General features: G+C 40.2%; 1 protein-coding gene across 1 annotated transcript; it reads right to left on the bottom strand.

Moving 5' to 3' along the window:
- Positions 1 to 584: 584 nt before the first annotated feature.
- On the bottom strand, positions 585 to 18,772 carry ube4a (ubiquitination factor E4A (UFD2 homolog, yeast)). Its single transcript, XM_030067113.1, has 20 exons — positions 18,651 to 18,772; positions 17,489 to 17,689; positions 16,702 to 16,878; positions 14,004 to 14,116; positions 12,735 to 12,887; positions 12,016 to 12,175; positions 11,029 to 11,231; positions 10,621 to 10,812; positions 6,344 to 6,677; positions 6,058 to 6,184; positions 5,510 to 5,817; positions 5,214 to 5,346; positions 4,871 to 5,061; positions 4,319 to 4,419; positions 3,958 to 4,071; positions 3,316 to 3,490; positions 3,012 to 3,192; positions 2,581 to 2,728; positions 2,276 to 2,433; positions 585 to 1,831 (listed from the first exon to the last, which is right to left on the bottom strand). The coding sequence occupies exons 2-20, from the start codon at positions 17,616 to 17,618 to the stop codon at positions 1,696 to 1,698; spliced, it is 3,234 nt and encodes a 1,077-aa protein (XP_029922973.1). The 5' UTR covers positions 17,619 to 17,689; positions 18,651 to 18,772; the 3' UTR covers positions 585 to 1,695.
- Positions 18,773 to 23,364: the final 4,592 nt, after the last annotated feature.

Here is a 23,364-nt window from a genome sequence, read left to right as displayed (position 1 = left end):
TTATACAAGTCTCCAGTGGCTCTAAGAGCTCAAACCTGGTATGGGTGTACAAACACTATTGTCCTGTTCCTTGTGTGTGGAACTGCTGATTTTACAATGTCATAAATCTATGGTAGTAATTGAGTCATGAGTTTTTCCTATTCATGAGTCCTTATCAAACCTTCTTAATCCATAGGAATTTGCTGAGTTATTAGATTGAGTAATATTCCTGTTGAGAGAGATACAGTGCACAAAGTCTTAATTTCCCTTGGTTCATCAGTTCTCTAGTAACATCAAGATTGTGTCACAACATTAAAACATTGCTACTACAGGCTATTTGCAAGCGACTTTGGGATAAATGTAGCAAAGAGCAAAGATGCTCCTAACTGTAGTGTGTTACCAAAAGACGGCTGCGATAGTTGACCTGATTAGATGAAGAGTGAAACTTTACTCTTCATGCTGCGGTTTGGATGACAGCTTTACATTTAGTTAGCTGAGTGACTTGTTCTGATTCTGCATGTGCTATTTAAACAAAGTCAAATTGTAAACATGGCCCTGATAAACATATCTTGGGCTATAAATGAGATCATAACCATGTCTTATATAACACGCAATTGTAATTTTTATTATTTCTTAATCATACTGTACATCCAAAATAATCATTTTATAATCACAGTTAAAGCAAAAATATTGCATTATAATTTAACCCATGTAATCATTCAGGTGGTAGATACTCAACATACAGTATGAATGCATGCCAACAAATACATATTCTTTCCTTCACATACTTCTCTTTTATACAACAATCACTTAACTTTCTTGCATTAAAAACCTTCAAATCCAAAAAGCTACTCAAACAAGTATTTGCTGCTCTTTCTGACTTTATTTTATATTCTACCCACAGTTCCCCATATGCCTCAAAGAAGCAAACTAATAATAATGTGTCAACAGTATGAAATAAGTCCAATCTTCATTCACTGACATTTCTGCAAGGCTCTTGGTTTTAGGCACCGATTCCACTGATGAAGAACTGCTTGACATGTTCGTACATACATTATGCTTGCATAAAAACAAATTAATTCTTTTTAAAATGCTAGACTAGGATAAATTAGTTATTCTGGTAAATGTAAATTCAACAGAGAGTGATGACCACTGCATATAGATATATGGTGTATTCTGTATGAATGTCGACAAATCAAATCAGACAAGTTTCCATTTTCTGCCATCAGAGTTCCCAAAAATACTTACTCTGCAGTATAAAATCTTGTTTTGGCAGACCAGCTGGTCAGTCGGGAGTTAATTCAGTACATTCAACAAGTCCTGTTGAACCGATACGTCTGGCTATAGTTCAGAGTATAATAATAACTGATAATACACAGTATTCAGGGATCGAAGAGCCAGAGGCCGTATCACACCACTAATGTTTACCATAGGGCATCATGGGAGCACAACAGCTAATATGTGTGGATTCTGAACGTGTCAACACTCTGTGGGCTAGAGTTTGTTTTGACTGCTGTCATAAGTAGGGATTTTCCCTTGAACATGAAGGCTGTGTGAGAGGCTGATGAAATGTCACTTCGCACTGGAAAAATCTGAGGGAATCCACAGAGGCGAACACACCATGGATTGGCCGAGAAGCAGAGGAGCACACTAGTAGTGTGGGCGAGGAAAGAAAACAGTGATGCAGTCATTGTTTATCACAGAGAGATATCGAGGCTAGCCGCTCGGTCCCAGCTGCAGCCTCTCCTGCTTATGCTTATCCAGCCACTGTAAGATCTGCTGTTTGAGCTCCTCATTTGGCCTGATCTGGTCCATAGTGAGAGGACTGCGGTTGAATGGGTCTGTCTGGTCACTATAAGGAGAAAATTTTGTTTAGTTTTTGGTTTAGTTATGTTTATTTGCATAAAAATGAAAATACAAATACATTCAGCATAAAAGAAAGCAGGAGAGGAAATTAAGTCTAAAAGGCTTATTCAGAGTCCCTCACATTATTTAACCAAGTTTTAAAAGAATCACAATATTATTCATCAAAAACAAAACAAAAACAATAACAACTGTATATGTAATCATTAGAGTCCTAAATTTATTTGTGATTCTGATTAATGCACTGTGATGTTTGCTTTAAGAAAGACACAGACACACTTTAACTAATCTCTTTGCTTAAAGAACAGGCCATTATCTAAGAAGAAAAAAAAAAAAAACAGAACAAAAAAAAACCCTTAATGGTTGAGGATGTTGCCCACAGGAGACAGCAACAGAAAGAAAATGTTTCTTGACATTGTGGGAAGCAACTGACCTGAGTAGATGCCTTGCTATGGTTGAGCGGTCTACTGTTACATTGGAAGAGGGGAGCAGAACAGGATCCAGCATCAGGGTGGACATGATGGGGTCCAAGAACTCGTCTGGGGCATCTGAGTATGTTTCCTCTTCCTGCTGCTGTCTGTCTGCATGGGACTAAGACAAAGAGACAGGCATGATTGCACAGTCTGTATGCTTTATTTGTCAAAACCCTATTTCCTACTGCATATACTCTCTAATAAAACTAGACATGGTTGTTGTAGTATCTGTGGGGTTTTTAGTTGTTTCCAATGCAAATTTTACCTTGATTTTGTCTGCAAGAAGTCCAAAAGCTACAATCATGTCTCCAGGCTTGTTGATCTTCTTCAGGACCCTGACCGTCTGAGAGAAGAGGGTTGGAGAGTACGACCGGCCATCTTTAGGTACTGTGGCGCAGAAGTTCTCTTCATCACTGGCAAAGACACATTATTTATTGGTTTACTATATGTATGCAAAATTAGATCTTGGAAATATATTACACGGAATATTTGCAACAGTGTATATAGTAATGTGTGGCTGTATGTGGCACCTATCAAAGACTATGGCATGAGTCATAGATTAGAAAAAAGAAAAATATCAAATCAAAAGCTTTAAAAAAAACACACAAAAGACATTTTTTTGTACATTTAATTTGCTCTCAATCTAATGTGCATTTTTCATCAGTCATTCATCTTAAAAGGGATAGGTGAACATACCCCAGGTTCAAGTAGATGGTACAGATGTCTGAAACGAGCTGCTGGGGCTTGAAGTCAAACTCACTGAAGTCCTTGACCTTTAGAGCACCCATCTTGGGACCCACCAGGTGCTGCAGGAAGTAGTTGAGCATGGAGATGATCCTCTCAGCCAGGAAGGGGTGCACAAAGATGCCCTTGATCTCTGAGCATGAGAAAGTCAGGAGAAGATAGAGTGAGAAAAAAAAGAACGAGTGAGGAGTGAAAATAATCTTCAATTACATTAACTGATACACAGGATTGCATGCAACTGTCCTGTCTGCCTGACCTGAGGTGAGGAAGGCCAGTGTGCCGATGGTCTCATTGGACATGATATTGTGGAAGCGTCCAAGCTGTCCAAACATCTGCAAGCTCGACTCCTTCTCTCTTCGGGCGTCAGGAGCCAGGCCCTCCCATTCCCCTCGATCCCGCTCCAGCTGCAGAAGCTTGATTTTACTCAGGTACTACAATGAAAAACAGAGGGAGTGTCAGCATTATTTTGATAGTAAACTGAAAAAAGTAAAATACTCAAAGTCAGAGAGAGACTGAGATGGTGTGGTTCTAGTCACCATAAGGAGGAGAAATTACTGAGAAAATTTAGACACTTGCAGAATAATTTAAAAAGAGCTTAAATTAATGAACTGCTTTGACAAAGAGGTTGTACTGTAATTAATTTAATCCACATGGTGCTCTGCAATGACAAAACTGGTATAAGCACTCTGAGTGTCTGTTATTTAGTGTTCTTGGGTGCCGAGGCAAATACATTTGTAATTATAAACTGGCATATACTACCCATTCAAGACACTAACACACTGCACAAACACACCGCACAAACACATGAAAATTGTTACAAATGTTCTCACTACACAATAGTAATTTGATTATAGTTATACTTTAATACATCGTTCTCGAACATGTCTCCCAGTCTCACCTGAATAGCCTCATCCAGCAGAAAGATGGCATCATTCATCAGCAGGTTGAGGAACCTCAGGAACAAGGGGGGGTTCATGGCCTCCAGGTTCTCAGAAGCATAGTCAGCCAAATGCTGAAACAAGAGACAATGAACAAGATGAACAGCACACTGGGGTGAATCTGAATGATAAATTACACTTTTCAGATGTTCAAGTACCGATATGTTGGCCAATTTTTCTTCCACTTATTGTCTTTATTAATTTATTTCTAGTGATTGTCAATGGAGGACTTCAGCTAATCCCAGCATGAATCCTGGACTTAAACATGAATGAAAACACTGTAATTTGATGAGAGCATCAAACACACTCTGTATTAATTACCTTGATGCTCTCTCTGTAGTTGTCTTTGCCCCACATGTACTTGAGGATGGGATACATGGGCCTTCTGTAGTTAAATTTCTGTTCAAACTGGTGAGGATCACCTGAGAGGAGAAGTGAGGGGTACAAAAAAGAAAAAAAAACAAAAAACAAAAAAACAAATACAAGTGTGTTTCATTTCCGTTTGCTGCTAGGTGTTATCTGTCTTGAGGTTTTTTTTCCACTTTCACCTCTTCTCAGTCTCTGGCATACACACAGGTGCACACACACACACAATTTGCATAGATCTTAGTAGTTCTGCCAAACCAGAGAAAGAGCTGTGACTGTATGACAAAGAGAACAAATTCTGTCTATTTTGAAAAATATAACATAAATGAGAAATTCAGACCCAGACTCCAACTGATCCTCTAGTCTGTCGTTTTCCTGTCAGTTACCACAGAATCAGGTCAAACAAAGGGGGATTGGTAAAATATCATTAAAACAATTGCCCAGTGTACTGCACTGCTGCAGCCAGCACTAGCAATATAACTGGTTATAGACAATAAAACTCCTCACCGGTGAACTCAATGTCTACAAACACAGTGATGAGGGCCTCAGCCAGCTGAGGTGCATGTCTATAGGAACAGAAGACTCTCTCTCGCTGGAACATGATTGGCTGAGCAGTGCCAGGAGCTACAGGTTCCATGTGGGGCATCACTGCCTCTAAAACCTCTGCCAGTTTTGCCCGTAAGTGAGGGTTCTTCATCCTATTGAGAAGGCAGGAAAGCAAGGTGTGGAACAAGATGTGAATACTTCCAAGATGCCCGGCACCATGTAACACTCCACTGTGTCCTCCTTTCATTACACCAGAGAAGTGACCACTATTGTTGACATGATACTTTAACTCTATGTCTTGTACCTCTCTACATTGCCCATGAAGACAGTGATGAAGTTGAGGATCTGCTCTAGACTTTCAGCAGAGGACTCCAAAACCTCGTCTGCAAATCGACGCAGGAAGATGAAAAAATCTCCCAGGTTTTCTGCAAAAAATTCTGACACAGATAAAAAGATATAATTATGTCATGACTGCAATGCTGAAAATGTTGCATGCATGAATGAATGAACATTTGTTTGACTAACAAATATCCTTCAAGGTTGCCCCTGCAAGGCTTTTCCTTTGACTGCATTTGCAGCTCACCCGGAGACATGACCTACCCGGTACATAGCAGAGCATGCTATTCTGTAGGGAGGGCAGAGGAAAGCTGAGAGGTATGTGTTCAGGCCCCTGGTTTCCCAGACCGAGCTGAACCAGCAGAGCAGCAGAGGAGGCCTGGAGATTCAGGCAGCATTGCAGCATGGCAGGCTGTGTGGCAGCAGCTTTGCTAGATAAGTAAATGATCATTAAGCGTTCAAATTGCTCCAGGAGCTGCTCGGACATTGGGCTGCCTGTTCGCTGGGCTTCCTGCCATGTGACCTGGAGCCGGTGGAGAGACTGGTTCATCTTCACCATCTGCTCATGAAGTCTGTGCACACAGATAACACATGGGAACAGGTGCATGAACACAAAAATCAAAGACATAAACACAGACTAATACTGATATCTGGAGCAAACATGAGGTACATAAACTAAGCTGCAGCGGCAGCTGTGAATCTGTGCTGCCCTTAAGTGAAGAAAGTCTCCAAATTCATTAGACTTCTCTAAGGCACTCTACGGAGATGTTTTTGTGTGTGTATATACTGTATGTGTGCGCATCTCTGTGTACCTGTGGAAGCCGAGGTGTAGGGTGAGCTGTGTGAGGATGAGGTTTTCAGTCAGCAGGCTGTAGGACTGGGCCGACTCCACTGCCTGCTGAGGGGGGACAGGGATCAAACAGGTTTCCTTGTCGAGACCTGGTGTAGAAAACAGGGCATCGTTAGGTAATGAAATTGTGAATATTGTACCTAAAAATCCAACCACTGCAGATAAAACAACTGATTCAAACAATTAACTGAAAATGGTAAAAGGGAACAGATGCCACACATTTCCCTTTCTCATTCACACATATTAACCTCTGGCATGCACATTGCGATTTCGCCTCTCTTCTTCACTCAGGTCTTTGAGGGCGCAGTAGGAGGGGTTGAAGGTGAGCAGTTTGGGCGAACGCGGCCGACAGAAGGGCTGGCACAGCTTTAGCAATGCTGCACCCAAGTTTAGGAAGAACGCATCTGAGGCATACATCTGGAAGAAGATCTCTGGCATTTGATTGGCCCATATCTTGGTACGCCCAGCATTGGCCTGCAGACAGCCACCCAACCAAGAGAGGAGCAGGTGGCGCGTCTCGCCAGAGCGTTGAAGCAGGTTCTTCAGGATCTGGTGCAGCTTGTCATGGAACTGGCCCATAAACTGAACAGCAAGGAGAGTAAAGATCATTAGCTCTATACACTGATAATACAAGTGCAGCTTTCACATTCTGCATGGTAACCAGCTCAAGTGACATAAATGCAGACAAATACCCCTTTCCAAAGCAAACTTCTCTATTTTTTTGCACAATGGTTTCCACAATACAGCACAAATTATGATCTAGGAGCATGAAGGTTCCACAAGATACGTAACTTCTATATCCAAGTTACAAAGTTGTGAATGAACCAGCAAGGTCGTGATGCATTACCTTTATATACAATTCATGAGCTAAAATGAGCTTTAGACAAATTGGGCTTAATCTGTGCGAGCTTGGTCTGAGACAGTTGCTCACCATGCTAGCACTGCTGATAAACACATAATGAAAAATAAGCCCAAGATTCTGTAAAAGCCAAACTTATCTGCTCAATACTTTGTGTAGAAAATCCATTTCCCAATTGTTATTTTCCTTAAGTTATTCCTGCATATAGTTAATAGTTAGTTAATATAGTTAATATATATATTTTCAATGTTATAACGGTAAGTTCTACTTTTATCCTGGCTGACTCGACACTAACAGAGCACATACTAGATATGTCAGAGCCAAAATAACAAAAGCCAAAAATCTTCCTGATAGAACTTTTAGGAGAAGAGGTAGTGGCACATGATTATTCAAAATAGTATGGAAAAGATTTGAGGGTGTACTCATAAAATCCATGACATGGGCTGTGTTCCAGGGGCATCAGTTCAATAAAGACTAAACTACGTCAAAGTCCCTACATCTAAAATCTTTCCAAAACCCATTAAATCCATAAAATTTCTGGGAACAAAATGGAGCTATCAGTGACAACTGACAATAAATTATTATTTGATTGATGGAATATAATATTAAACACACGGCTTCGGGGGAACATTGGTCCTGAACGCTCCCCTGATGCCATGTGATTTTTTTTTTAGATAAAGCTCTCCATTGTAATGATAAAAACCACAAGATCAGATTTGGACTCGCTCAAGGTAAAGGATGGTAAGTGCTGCAACTCGCTATTACCAACTGATGCCGCAGGCTGAGACTGTCATGTGGAGTGATTTCTCATTCTTTAACATTAATTAATGGGTCAGTCTAAATATACCATCTGATTTCAGCTGGTGGAATTTTTTGCACTGCAGTATATTTTAATAAAACCCTTATGGGACATGGAAATGATCAAATGGTGGTGGTGCTGCTGCAGAAATGTCTACAGTAAAGCCAACACTGTAATTCACAATTAGGAATAAGAAAACACTAGACTGTAATGTTGGTGAAAACACAAGATATGGCATACAGTTGGGATTCATATAAATGAGGTTACAGACTTTCAGAAGAACCATTTTTTGTGTGTATCCCATTTTATAAGTAATTGTAATGTATCTTGTTTAACTGGCATCAATATTGGTTTGTCTGTTGCTACCATGCCAGAAAAAAAAAACAAAAAACAAAAAACGCTACTTCTCATCATCTGTCTTTATTAGTTCTGAGCTTGCATAACATGAATGATTCACAGACTCAGGAGACGTTTCTAGTTTCCTATTGACTGGTTGTGTCATTCAAGTCATTCAAGCCGCTCCCATTTCCTGACTGTCTCCAGTGACCCTAAAGTTTAAAGGCTATGCATAAATCTGTGTCTGTTGATCCTAAAGGTGCATTTACATGAATGACAGCTTGTCACACTCAGAAAACCAATCCTGAAATGGCACAGCGATGCTTGGTTCCTCACTGGACCCAATAGCTTATCCTATTTACTCTTGTCCTTTTTTTTGGACTGAGTGTTTTTCCGGTGTTTATTTATACCAAATTCACATTGGGATGTGTGACGGCTCATTGTGCTCTGAAAAAAAAAAGAGAGTTTCTTGTCCACTGGTGATTTCATTTAATCCCCTCCCTGGAGTGCTTTAATTCTGAAACCACAGTAAGATGTATGATGACTCACTGGACTCGAGAGAAGGCTGTTTTTTTTTATCATCTGTATCTATTAATCCCAAGGTTACACTAAAATCAGTGATGACTCAGCAGAGGGTTTCCTGTTGACTGGTGATGTCATCAACAATGCTCCCTCTTTCCAAACTGACTGCCTTTAACTGTCTGTATCTACTAATTATTGTTACATTACTAACTACAAATGACCCCTATAAGTAGGACTTCACTGATTACAGTAACTTCATGCTGTATGAAAAAAATCACTTAAACAGCTAACAATTATCTAATGGGAGCAGCATGACATTATTTCAAGTCTCCAAATATTTTGAAATCTGTCATACACTGATGCATTCAGTGGTAAGAAACCGGGAAAAACGCTGTGGTCAGTCTTGTGTGGGTTCTATACCTTGAACATTTTTTTGTAATTTACAATACAAGTCACTGATTCTTGGGAATTTTGATAAAACAGGTTTTAATTTTGGAAAAAAAAAAGTGCGTTAAATTACAAAATCTGAAGGTATATCATTATAGGCCAAGGTCTTGGCTGTTTTTTTCATAAAATAGGTTTTTCCAGTTATTAGGCTACTTTGTTTTTGTCAACACCATCACCGTAATGAATTTTTTTAAATTTGAAAAACATATTTTTGTATTAAAGAGACTATTACTTTAATAACTCAACAGCACCAAAGAAACATATTGTAAGCATATTCATTTAAAACCAATATAACTGCCTCTGACGGTGGTGACACTAATCTGACGGTGGTGACAGTGGCCTCATTAAAACATACATTTCCAAAATTTATACCACTCAAGTCAATGGCTTCTTGCTTAACAACTTTATTTAACTATTTGGTACAAAAAATAACAATCCTGAGCACTGTTATAAGCATTTTTCAGACTTCAGTCATCTCCGTCAGACAGAAAACCTGACGGTGGTGACATCTGACGGTGGTGACAAAAACCTGCTCTTTCACATGATGAGCATGAGTTGTTCACATTAGCCAGCTTGTTTTCGCCCTGTTGCTACCTGCATCAGACCTCTTCTTAAAAAGTATACATTTATTCCATAATCTAATTTAATATTTTTTATACAGAAGTGATGGTGTTGACATGTTATGGTTGTGACAGTAGCAGTGTCCAAAAATATGAAGAGATTTAAGAGAAAATAGAAAACTTCCAGGAGCCTGAGTGGTCTTGAAGCATGCAATAAAGCTGAAGGTTCGAAAAGGGATCCTCAGGAATGTAATTGACCTTGTAGTTTTTTTATTATTATTTTTTAAATAAATATCTGATGGTGGTGACGAATATCTGGGACACATTTTGAGCAACCACAAAATAATAGTAAATATTGTTCAAAACCCATCGTTTGTAGTTTTTATTACATATTATGATGTACTCTTTCATGTGGTAAAGATATTATTCAATGAAATTATTACTTTTTGTTGTTTTAATCAAGTTGAAATGATTAGGACAACTGGTTTTGTAGGCCATGGGCCAACATATAATCATTAAATTAATACAAATTAAAAATAAACCTATGAAAAAACCTTACAAATGTGCAAAGGACCCCCTGATTATGCCCTTGATTCTTTTTATTCATTAAAATGTTGTAAATTTCCAGCAGAAATAGCAATTTTCTTAGTGGGACATGATTTATCCAAATTCTCAAGAATCAGTCAAGTGCAAAATGTTTCTCTCCTCTAATGAGTTTACTTTATTATGAACCCGATTTATTCCATGTGCCCACAATACTCTTTATAAATATTCATGCTCTTCTGTAAATCTGCTCAGCTGCTGATGGCAGCTCATGCCAAAAAAAATATATTCAACTGCTCCGATTTAAATTCCTGATAATAAAAGACTAAGTATTAAATTATTGTTGAGACAAACAGCTCTATATTATTCCGGTCTATTTCAGTGACAGCTGTTGGTGCTACCAGTGAAAGACTGGAAAACAAAACAATAACCTGAAGCCAAAGTCTATAATCTGCTCACCTGGTGGATGTTGGCCTCCTGGACTTTTGTCTCTTGTGCACTGGAACGGGAGGGGTTGAGGAAGTAGCCGTGTCCCTCCACAACACCTGGGGTTTTCAGCAAGCAGGAGATATTTAGTACTGCCCCCAGCAGGCTCTTCTGGTACTGCAAACCATTAGCTGGGTCTTTGGGCTGGATATGCTCCACCAACACCTAGAGGTAGAGGAGAGTTTTGTTTGTTTGTTTTTTAATTGCTGAAATATGCAAAGGTTTTGAAAATTTTGGGCACTGAAATCACATAAACCTGAAAATTTGACAGTACTCTCAAGGCCTGGCTGCCACTCTAAAATGCTATGTGTATATTAGTGATGTTGGCATTTGGTACTTGACAATAACAGCTACTAAAAATTGCCCCATATGTCTCCTGACCTTGGCAATATCTTTTTGGTGGCTGAAGAGAAGGAGGACATCTAGGTAAGAGTAGAGGAGAGGCTGGCACAGGTCCAAGTCTTTGATGCGCCCCTGGAAGATATCAAGGACTGGTACTATCACCTCCCCGAAGGTACGCACTTCCTGGTCAGAGAGCAGGCCAGCAATGACCTCCTCCACAAACTCAACCACCTCCTCTGGTTCTGAAATGCAGCCAAACAGGTTACAACTTTAAAGGAGACTGAGAAGAGAAGTAGGACTGCACAATATGTACCATGTGTGGTGTACCATGAACGCGTACAATGTAATACTGCTAAGCTGCAGCGGACTGGGTTCAAATCAAATAGCCCAGACTCGCAAAGCATCCAGGCGACATTATCTGTGACAGCAGCCGCCTCATGTGCATGTTTACAGGCAGGTAGTGCGAAGGTTGTACATGCACGGCAATCTGTTTGCAAAGTGCTCTGGTGAGTTTATCAAAAAACCTAAACAGGCAGCGCTCATTTTCATGTTGTGGTCAGTGACTAGTGGGCCTTTGATTGTTTGATAAAGTGATCAAGTGCACCCTGTCACCAGAGCACATAGTGAACTGACTGCTATGCATGCAGAGCCTGCGTGTCACTAGCAACAAACTATGTACATCCAAGAAACCTTATATTGGAGTGAATTATCTTATATTGAATGGACTTTTACCTGTAGATTAGTTATGGAAAATGAGAACCTTGCAAGTTTTACCTTTTGTATCATACAGCAACAACAGTGTAACATGACCAGTTTGCGTTAATTTGCCTCATTTGACATTGCACATCCTGCAATGTGACTACTGCACATGCACACATCACAATGTCGATGTTGAAACAATATATCATGCAGACCTATAAAGAAGGCTATAGAAGATTCTAAAGAGGCAAAGATACATTGAGAGAAATAAAAAAAAGGAGAACACAAGAATAGTACAGCCAGGCTTTAATCTAGCCCGTAACCTACGTGCTCCACTGACGCCCTCCAGCAGCAGGTCCAGGAGCTGTTCATACACATTCTGGCTGATGTAAATCTCTGGGGTGAGCAGAACCGTCCGCGTGTTAGACACTGTCAGGTTCTTACAGCGCACAGCAAACGACAGCAGCTTCTCTGGTACTTTTGTCACCTGGTGCACAGAATATCAAGACGTCAATGAGTTATGAGAGGGTCAAAGTCATGAGTATGTTCCAAATACACCAAAGTTACCCACACTTAGTGGGGGATACACAGCAGATGATTTCCAAACAGAATTTTTAAAGGTTCCTAATGTATTTTGTGACCACTACTGGCACAATAGTACACACTAAGAAAACCAGTTCCTGTGTTCTTTTAACATTATGTAGCTGCAGACCAGGAGAAGATCCTGACAAGCCTCTGGCATGCCAGAAATACCCATGGTGTGTGTTCGGTTACAATTAGGATTTAGAGTAGGAATGGGTGATGAAAATATGACTTGCAGCACACCAGAGACTTACATTTTATGTTCTTTTCATTTCCTGACTATTTCCTGACATGTTTATTTTAGGCCAAAGGACACATACAATGTGTTTTGGTGAGAGGTTTTGAATGTAAATAAACCAAGTGTGTTTTCATGGAAAACTACACTCGGTACCTTTAATAATACAGTTACACTGATGTGCTACAGAGACAACTGATAATTTATACAGATTAAGTAAAGCTCCCACCTCCTCCTTCGCCCTCTGGTAGCATGCATACAGGTAAGGGATGGCACATTTCTCTCCAGCATCACGGTCAGCAGACAGATTGACAGCACTACAGGAGGTCATGTAGATAAGGTGATTTCCAGGCTCCAGTAGCAGCAGACGGCTAAATAGAGCCTGGAGAGCAGAGATATGTAACACAGACACCTCTAAGTGGGTATAAAACAACATTTATTTATAAAACATACATTTGCTTTCTTGGTTGTGTGTCTTATTTTTTTTAACTCAGGTGGCTCACCCTTACATTTTTTCCAGTTATATACAATATAATGTAATGTAATGAAATCCACAGTTCCCATGGCATTCCTAAACATTCTGTATGTATTTCCTACATCAAGCTTCTGAGTAAATTTCAACAGTATCATGTTCTTGCATCTGGATGTATTCTGAACCTATTTGCTTATAAAGATTGTTCTTGACATTCTGTAGAGAGTCCAATCTCCAACTTTACCATTTGTTTACTTCATTACTGAAAGGAAACAAAGAAGACAGTGAGGGATATTCCTGTCAAATGGCGCTTTTCCACTAGTACCTACTCAGCTCAACTCTCCTCGGTTTGTAATCTTTTCCATTACGTGGTAGTACCTGGTACTAGGTACTATTTTAGTACCTACTTGGCCGGGGTTCCAACGAGCTGAGTCAAGCCGAAATGTGACATAAACGGCGTGCAGGCCACTGATTGGACAGGGAGTGACGACACAAGAGCGACTCCTTCACGAGAACCAAACCCAGCATTTTTTTTTTTAAAGATTATTTTTTTTGCATTTCTGCTTTATTTGACAGTCACAGTAGAGATAGACAGGAAAGGCAGGGGAGAGAGAGGGAATGACATGCAGCAAAGGACCTGAGGTCGGATTCGAACCCTGGTCGCTGCAATCGGGACTAAGTGCTGGTACATGGTGCGCACTCTTAACCGGTGAGCCACTGGGGGCGCCCCCCAAACCCGGCATTTTTAAAAGAAAACGGCAACAGTGACCGTGCGCATTGATCATCGCTGAAGTTGACAATGTTTGAAAATGGCAAGCAAACCGGTGCCATGGTCAAATGAAGAGGCGGAGACTCTTCTGTGCTTGGTGGCGGGGCCGCCTTGCTATGACGACTCCACCGACAGCAAGGTGGTACTCAATTGTAATGGAAAAACACCAAAACCGAGGTAAGCCGAGTCGAGCCGAGTAGGTACTAATGGAAAAGAGAGGCTGAAAGAGAGGCCCAAAAGAGAGGCTGACATTCTACCTGCTCTATGTTGTCCATGTCCAGCCAGTCCTGTCCATCCAGGTCTGCAGCCATCTCCTCCAGGTATACACAGCGAGGAGGGATACCATTATCTCCTCTCAGACTGGGGTCACCTAGGGGTGACAATGAAACCGGAGTGCACAAAATGAAGTCAGCTCAAAATAACAAAACACACAGCTAAAGGCAAACCAAGCACAAACACTGGAAAACTGAGGCCATATCCACACTGAGTTGGGTAAATCCAAAAATGCTGTTTTGGCCTTCCAACCACAATATACCACAATAGCATTTTCACACCATTTCATAATGTTTTCCAAAAGGCTACCATCCATCCTGAAAACAGCCTGCAAACACATTTTAGTCACCTCATGCACATGCATGCAGGGGCGCCACCAGGAATTTTGGGCCCCATGAAAAAAAAAAAAAAAATAGCCTATACGGTCCCCCTGTACGCATGTGCAGACACAGTTTCTGCTCTATAACGCAGAACGCGGACACATTTGCTAGATCACATGAAAAAATTTACATCATCGTTTTCAGAAAGCTCCATTTTCCCCATTCCTGTGGAAATGCCAGGATTTAAACACCCTGGAGGCCATTGTTGCAAAGATCTGATTTATCAGGCAGAAAACACTGTCTTCATGTGGATGGAAGGCTGAAATGGAGAAAAAAAAAAAAGTGTTTTCAAATTTGCCCTGTTTAGTGTGGACAGCCTGAGCAATACACAAGCCAACCTTAGAATTCTGTTATCTATGGTAAGGAATGATAAAATGAACAGTATGTGTGGAAAAGCACAGACTGAGGTATAAATAAGTTATTTGTGCCTCTTATTTAATTTGCTCAGGTTTATTTCAGACAGACTAGGTTGGCCAAGGAGTTCGTCAGAGGGCTCTAAAAACAGAGGGGCTTTGACTCCATTTCCAGATCATTCTGACTCATCTTAAAGCAGTCTCTGTCTGCAGTCTCAGTGGTGGGCCGCCACAGCAGGCTCTCAGTGTGTGAGCTCAGTCTCAGTATTGTCTAAAAGGGTACTGAGTCATTTGTTTCTTACTGGAAACTTCAAATTAGACTTACAAGGCAGCCAGCAGCACAACACATCTGAGAACAACAAATTAGACGACAGGGCTATTTAAGACCAACAGAGTTACACCATCACACTCTTTTCTGTCAGTCTGATTGAGGCTGATGAGGGTAGCTGTACACCTTAACGACCTGCATTCAGCTGATACTTTAAAACACTGATCAATCAGACACTCTGCTACGGCCGACTGCTAAAGCGCCAGGGAAGGGAAGCTCGGCCTGTAGCGTAACCCAGATTCAGTTACACTTCACACCATCGACTTATCAAGCCTAACTGTAAATACAGCGCAGTGGAAGAGACTTTAGCTGTATTTGGTGTTGAGAGTGAGCGCAGAGGCAGGTGGCTCTAGCACAGCAGAAATCACTGTTCCGAGTCTGCTGGAGCTGTCCAGGGACTAATTCATGGAAACATCTGTGATGGGAGGTGCCAAATTAATAACCTCATCAACACACTCAACCCTGAAACATTTAGATTAGGTGGCTGGTGAATGGTGCTGCCTGTCTGATGGTCCTGAACATTTATGACCGCATATCCTGATTTCCACTATAGTCACCATTTGTGGGTTTACACCTGCATTGGGCTTCTTTATGAATACTCGGCTTGGATTATGGCACAAAGGACTGCAGTATCAAATTTGGTGTAGTGATAAATACATATTCATCAATAAAAAAAATACTAGAAAACTGAGCATGAGAAATATCGGTGGTGCCTGATATACCAGGAGATCCTTGCGATACAGAGCCACAAGGCTTGACACTTAAAAGAATGGTAACGGTAACATGAATATGGAAAGTACCAATTGGCTTGTTGGGTCACACTGGTTCTTTTTAGTCAACAGTCCTGTATAGTACTATAGTACAAATTTTAATACCTCAGTATTTATTCTCAATATCTTGCGATACGATATATGATACGACTATGGGTTCACACTCATTTGAAATTTTAAATGTAGCAACAGCGAAAATTAAGCATTCTTCAAAAAGCAGTATAATAACAAATGGATGCAGAAAGTGCCGTTACTTCACACAAAGAAATTTTGCTGCAACCTCTGCTTCAATACTATGCTTCAACAATATTTTAAGTGTAAGAATAAAAAAAAATTAGCATTCTTTAAAACAACAACAACAACAATATAATAATGCCAGCTGCATGTAGAAAAGTTACTTCACAAAATATTTTTTGATCAAAACAGACCCATCATTGTCTTAGGCTAACGCTGATCCTAAATTTGATATTGTCTATATTGTTACCTTTTGAGATATTAAATTCTCACACATCCATATCTAGATAACGATATAACAATATATCGTCCAACCTTATAGTTTTATTTGAAACAGATGCTATTAAAACAGACCTTCAGCATGGTATTAAGTATGAGATATGTCACCCTTCTAACCTTAATCCAACACTGAAGGCTTAGGGACTAAGGCCCTGGCCAATCTGTACCCAAACTAACAAATGAAAAAGAAATCTGACATAATTACAAACTTTTATGGAAAATAGCTTCAACAACACTCATCTTCCTGCGGCTATGCACAGCCCAAAAATAAAAGTTCAAAATTAGGATCAGCTTGTTAACATGATGCAGTTTCAGATCATTTTATTTCTCTGACTCACTGTTGTCCAGCGTGATGAGGAATATTCGCTGGATCATGTGATTGACATTGAGCTGCTCACACAGCTCCTGACGGGAGCGAAACGACCGGCTGATCTCTGCCACCGAGTCGTCATTGTCATCAATGCTGTCTGAAACAGAGTTCTCCGACTCTGACTGGCTCTCTCCTGAGTCCTCCACTGCAATACAGGACACAAAACATAAGTATAGACACACATGAATTTATTACAGACAGAAAAATGTATTTTCTTGTATTAAGTTTTATTTTATTTTTATTAAACAGGAAAACGACTGAAAGCATCACCACAAATGTTAAAATTTGTTACGATCAAACTGGTCTGACTCTGATAAAAACTGTTTTGCAGCAGGTTCCTGTTCTGCAGCACATAAAAGAAACATCACTATACAAAATAAAACTAAAACAAAAACAATCACAATCACAAAAACAAAACAACAAAAAAGCATAACAGCTACACAGACACTACAGGGGAGAGGACAGACTGAGTAAGATGGTTATGGGATATGAAATCTGGTTACCAGGGTGTCCTTCCATAAGATAACATTTATAGGCCTGTTTGAATTTGAATTGTTTGTAATAGATGATATGATATTGATCTAATGCAGTGTGGGATGGTGTCATAAACTATACAGACCAATAAAAGCCCACAGACATGCTTGTAGCATTGAGAATATGTCATAAATTGTGATGTAAGGTTCCTGGTCCTGACTAAATAAGCACTGGCTGTAGTGGTTAGTGCTGGCTTGGAGAGATCAGGCAGCATTACTCACATGGTGGTTCGGCAGACTGCTGCTGTGGTTTCTGGCCTGATGCAAACTGCTTGGCGTCAGCCAGCGAGCTGAAGAGGGCAGCGAAAGGGTTGCAGGAGATGTTCTGGTTGTTGTTGCCCTGGTCAGTCATCTCACTAGGGCGCCACACTCACTCCATCCAAGTTATTTCTGCTGCTGCCTCTGGGGCCCAAGACTGCGGCCCTGGAAAGACATGAGGAGACATCAATGAATAGGAAACTAATGAGAGGAGAAAACTTTACTGTAAAAGCCATGTCAGAAATCATCCAGTCAACAAACAGCAACTTTCCAGAGCTCTTCAGCAACAACAGGCGTGTTTAACATTGTCAGTTTGTACTACAATATGTGATGTATGTAAGATGCCTTATTTGATAGCGGTAATCAAAGTCGCTGTTCAACACTAAAGCTTGTGACGCTTTCTGAGGAAGGAGGAAGTTACCTTCGAAACTGTCAAAGGTAAATAACATCCCCTTTTAACGTATGTCTAAATGACCAAAAGAAACAAAAACTAATTGTTAACGTCTTGTGACCCATGCCATGCCAGAGAGAGTGGACAACATTTTACTGCACAAGGAGCTTAAATGTGAGCTGATGGAAATGAGAAAGAGACTTGTAACGATATCGAAGTTGAACATAATATGTATGTTTACATAATGTGTATGTTTACTGGTGAACAACAACAACAAAAAAAAAATGCACTATTTTCCGCTCGAGTCCCAACTTGACGGGACGTTCGTCACCAGATCAGACGGTGTTCATCCTGAGTGTCTGTCATTCATGTTAACCATATGCTAACCTCCTCAGCGGCTCTACAGCAACTTTGTTATGTCGACAAACCCGCTGTTTCTATACAATAATAATTCACAACAGACTCTTTAGAGCTACTTAACCAGCTAGTCACTATTTAGGTCATTAAAATGTGTGACATGTCGCCCGCTGAGCAGGTTAGCAGTTAACACTAGCAGCAGCCTAGCATTTGTAGTAGCAGCATTAGCTAGTCAGCTAGCTGGTTAACAGGGTTAGCTAACGTGTAGACTAGCAAGCTCACGGCTAGAATTAAACATTATTTTCATCGACTACTTTGATGAGCTAACAGATTAGTAATCCACATAATATACCGTGACGACAAAGGCTACTGTCGTACCTGTTAGAAGAGTGAAAATATGTGTTTTGAAAGACAGTTGCTCCTACGAAACCTGCTAGCAGTTCCTCAGTAAATAGAAATTGTAAACGTCATCAACTTGAGACGGAGCAACTACCTTTTCCTCTCCTCAACTGCAGCGATAATGTGGTTAATATTTTCATGAACTGTATCCATAAAAGTTTTAGCCTTAAAAGACCACATAAACCTACCGAGAGTCTTCATTTTAAGTTTAGAAGAACAGACTCAGTTCCTGCACCTATAGGCCTACTATTAAAACACCTTAGTTAAACCAAATGTTTTGCTGTGTTTTTTCAGAGAGGGCTGGGCGTTTCTAACGGTGAGGCTTGATCTTGAAATGTTCCTGCTCTTTAGCCAAAACTATTAGTATGAACACGTTTTAACTATTCTGAGAAGTTGGACTATAATGTCGTGTTTAGGTTGGATTGTGGCTGTTGCAGCGACTCCCCACTGCCTGTGCTGCCTCTGAGCGCCAGCAGGGGGCAGCAGCGGGCCGAGCAGGTGCGCTGTGACTAAGATGCCAGTGTGGTGTACACTATAATCATAAAATGCATCTTTAGCAGAGTGTTTATGCAAAAACAGTCAAAGACAAACATCTTTCTTTCTTTCTTTCTTTCTTTCTTTCTTTCTTTCTGTCTTTCTAGATATATGGCGTATGAGAGAAAACAGGAATCACTAGAGGGACTCAAACAGGCTGAGCAGGACTTATAAATTAGTAATAATCATGTTATAATTACATGATAACACTGAACATCATTCGACACTGACTTTTGGACTAAATGAGCTGTATCATATAGTAGCATCATAAGTCATGCACAACACACACTTCTTTTCATTAGAAAATCACAGTGGGTTCAGTCTGCCACCTTTTTCCTTTTTAATAATCGACTGTGGAGTGTTTCTTCACACATTCACTCATAAGGACTGGATTGTTATTTTAATGTTAAGAGATATTTGTTTTTCATTGTAACATAAGCAGATAGTTGTTAGGAGTCAGAGGAGACCTGGGTGACACCTGAATGGTGATTAGAGCAGCAAACCTTTACCACTGCTTAATGAAATGAGTTACATTGAGCACAGAAAGTGCTTTACCCTGTGTACTCAAACTTCAACCTGTCAGTGTAATTTTGTGCTGACACTGCTGTTACAACTCCTTTAAAACATCATCTGCATTTTATTCCCTGGCACCGTTTTATATCAGCTGTATTTGAATCTCTGCTTGCAGTAAAAAATTGAGTGCTGCAGATGTAATGCCTGGTTCTGACAGGATGAAGGTGTACAGATGTCTTGGAAGGATCAGCTGCATATTTTTATTTGTCTCCAAGAAGTTACTGAGGCAAATCAACAGTGGGCTTGAAATAGTTAACAGCTACTACCAAGTGTAAGTGTCTTAAACATCCTGAAAATAAGGATCTCATTTCCACATTTCCACAAGTAAAGTAATTAAAACAATGGTGACAGATTCACTGATAGAAGAAAGACTGTGAGACACAAGGAGGGTAAAGCAAGAAGAAGAATACTTTTTAGAGGCTGTTCCAAGTTAAAACACCAATTTTGTTTTTTAGAGGCGTTCCAACACACGATATCTCTCTCGTGAGAGTATTGAACACTGAGTCATTTTTAAGTGTTTTAGTACACCACCACATGATGGACACAGACTTATATTATCTCCAAAAGCAGAAAACTGATGTTTCAAAACTCAAAAGCACCCTAGTCCAAGTAAGTGTGGCCTGTACGATGGAAAAGGTTGCACAAGAACTCAAATCTAAGGAAGCAGTTTAAACAGAGGTGAAATGGTCAGTTAGTTGTTGATCTTTTCAAAAGGGCTGCCTGTTCTCCTGTCATTTACAGAGGCAATAGGAGGCTGAGAGAGTCAGAGCAAGAAGAAAAGCTCCTGTTAGGGTTTGATCCCAGGCCAGTGGGGGTATATTTAACCCCAGAGGCGGGGGTCAGACTGACAGTCCCATAAACCATACAGACCATGAAGACCACACAGCAAAGGCATGACCTCGAAGTCACACGTCTGATGGCTTGAGATGTACAGTGTAAGGTATTATGCTTGCTTGAGTGTTTACTATTCTGCGATCCTGAAACCCATAGGTATGACCAAAATCATACAAACTGATCAGATTAAATATGCTTAAATATGCTGTGAGGTTACAAAGTCTTCGGGTTTCCATGCACTTGAAGGTTGAACTTGTCAAAACATGGTGCACTGCAAAATGCTCAAAGCAGAAAATCCATGAAATGGATTAAGGGAAATATATATTTCCCTTATTGGATTCCAACAGTACAAAAAAGAATAGATTTACATAGCTCAGTGCATGAACATCATTTGAGGGGAATTACTGTCACAGATTGGGATGGAGAGGCTCCAACAGGAAGACAGATTCTCAGATTTTTACAGTAAAATAAATTTTTGACAAAAAAAGAATGGGGTAAATTTTTGAGCCCTCTCCAATCAAGGAGTTCTTGATAAAATTACAAACAGGAAATGGGGATAATAAAGCTGTGTCATTTTTACTGCATATTTTTGGGAGTGAATCGGAATAATAGACTACAGATAAAAGGGAGATGGGAAACTGAAATGAACACAGGCATACCACAGGGCACAAGGGTGGAAATATGCACTGAAGCACATCTAGTAACCACTTCAATATGGATGCAGTTCAATTGGAAGGTAATTACAAGATTTTTTTTTTTTTTTGGACACCAGAAATTGTGGCTAAAATGGGCCCAACACATTCAAATAAATGTTGGAGAAATTGTGGTGCACAAATTGGAAACCATGCCCACATATTTTGGACATGCCCTAAATTAAGAACATTTTGGAAAGAGGTGTGTGAGGCCCTTAAAGAAGCATTCCACCAAAATTTCACAAATGATTCACAAAAGGTGGCACTACTGGTAGTAATACAGGAAGGCACTGATGGAGGAACTAAAAAACTAGGTCACCAATGAAACCCATGAAATGATTGACAGTGTTTCATTATTCTAATATTATTCTAATATTCTAATATTGTTTTTCATGAATATGATAAGAAGCCTTCCCACTGTAGTTGCACAAAGGGATGTTCCCGGTGTCTCAGTTTGGGTTGGCGTTTTGTGTAACAGCAGATGTCTTGACACTACCTACAGTTCTGTTTGTGAATTAAAGCACCATAAAAAAAACAACTCTCCTCCTTTTTCTGCAGGTTTTAACATTGTAACCTGAGTTCAAAATAGATCAAATCACAAAAATAGCTCTAAGCCATAATGCCCAAATTGGATGTTTCATTTACCCATGTTGCAAAGCAATTAAACCTAAAAAAGCCAAATACTTCATGGCAATAAACATAGATCATTGCATAGATCTAGCAAATTGAGTTGAAGTGAATGTAAAATGTTTTGAAAGGCCCTGAGATATCGCTACAACTTGATCAGAGTCCACCAGTAGCCTGATCAGCTGATTTCCTGTGATTTATAACAAAACCAACATGTCTGTGTAAAGTTCCACAGATGACAGTGCATGTCAGCGTAGAGAGTGTCTTGAATTCAGACACAATATTGAGGATGCCTAGATCTGTTGACAGGTACAAAACAATTTCACAAGTGCTGGATTTTTTGCAAAAAGCACACCAGTCTCCATCACTAGAAAGCTGGGGAAAATCAGATGCAGACTGCTCCTGGTTATCCAATCCCAAAGCGAACAACCATGCACAAAGGACCTCGGTCAGGAGAGTGAGCAAGAACCCAAAGACCCGTCTGAAAGAACTAGAGTTTCTTCTTGTTACAAGAGATCTTAACAAACCGGCAAGAGAAGGACAGCTGTGAGTGCAGATTTTCAGCACTTCAAAAGTCTGGGCTGTATAGCAGAGTGAGTGGGGACCTTGTAAGGATGGAGGTTAATACTTGAAGAGTGATGCCAAACAGTCTCGTGGGCAGCCCACTTAAGACTGCCAGAGACCTTCGACCCCAGTGTCTCGTGGACTCAAACAGGGCAGCAGCCCTGAGCACAAAACCAGTTCAGCACTGGATCAGCTTCGGAGAAACAATGGGACAGTCCTTCGGCCAAACCAAACACCTGACTTGAATTTCACTGAAAATCTGTGGACTGACACTGACAAAGCTGCTCACAGCTGCTCCCTATTCAACTTGACTGAGCTGGAGAAAATTTCCAAGAAAGATTTGGGGGAAAATACCAACATTCAGATGTGCTAAGCTAATACAGATGCATACAAATGACTGCCAAGAATGCTTCTTCACAGCATTGAGATGGTTGGATGTATATGGTATTCAGTAAGATGGGACCTTTACTGGCCTCCATCAACAATATTTGAACAGTATTGAAAAAGCTTATCTCCTCCTACAGAGGTCACTGGCATAGCCCTTATTTCATCCATTACCTTGACTGACAGTAGCCTGAATGAATAATGAGTACATATTTACTGTCATGTCTTATTTTACATTTGTGCAAGTACTCCTTTTCTGTTAGGAGAAAAAAATTCAGTGTTTTGGTTTATGAAATATGTCCCCTGGCCATTATCTCTTTTGCTCTGCCAAGTAAATTTGATTGATGATGGTGAATAAATCCTGTACATTTAGCTTGAAGTTGTGTAAAAAGATCCGTCTTATTGCTTGCCCATACTCCTCTTACAGAGGTATGAAATTCAAAATTCACTCTGGCTCACTTGCCTCTGAAAATGAACCTGCTGCA

This window comes from Myripristis murdjan, chromosome 13 (genome assembly GCF_902150065.1).
Source record: "Myripristis murdjan chromosome 13, fMyrMur1.1, whole genome shotgun sequence".
NCBI classification, from domain to species: domain Eukaryota; kingdom Metazoa; phylum Chordata; class Actinopteri; order Holocentriformes; family Holocentridae; genus Myripristis; species Myripristis murdjan.
The sequence above is the reverse complement of the archived record's forward strand: the minus strand, read 5'-3'. Positions and strand labels throughout refer to the sequence as shown.

What these genes read in the sequence shown, in the direction of transcription:
- ube4a (XM_030067113.1), bottom strand. Translation starts at nt 17,618, where the DNA reads ATGACTGACCAGGGCAACAACAACCAGAACATCTCCTGCAACCCTTTC. An exon ending in CTACACCTCGGCTTCCACAG is followed by an intron (nt 5,818 to 6,057) that starts GTACACAGAGAT and finishes CTGTGTGCACAG; the next exon opens with ACTTCATGAGCAGATGGTGA. An exon ending in ACCATCTACTTGAACCTGGG is followed by an intron (nt 2,729 to 3,011) that starts GTATGTTCACCT and finishes TGTCTTTGCCAG; the next exon opens with TGATGAAGAGAACTTCTGCG.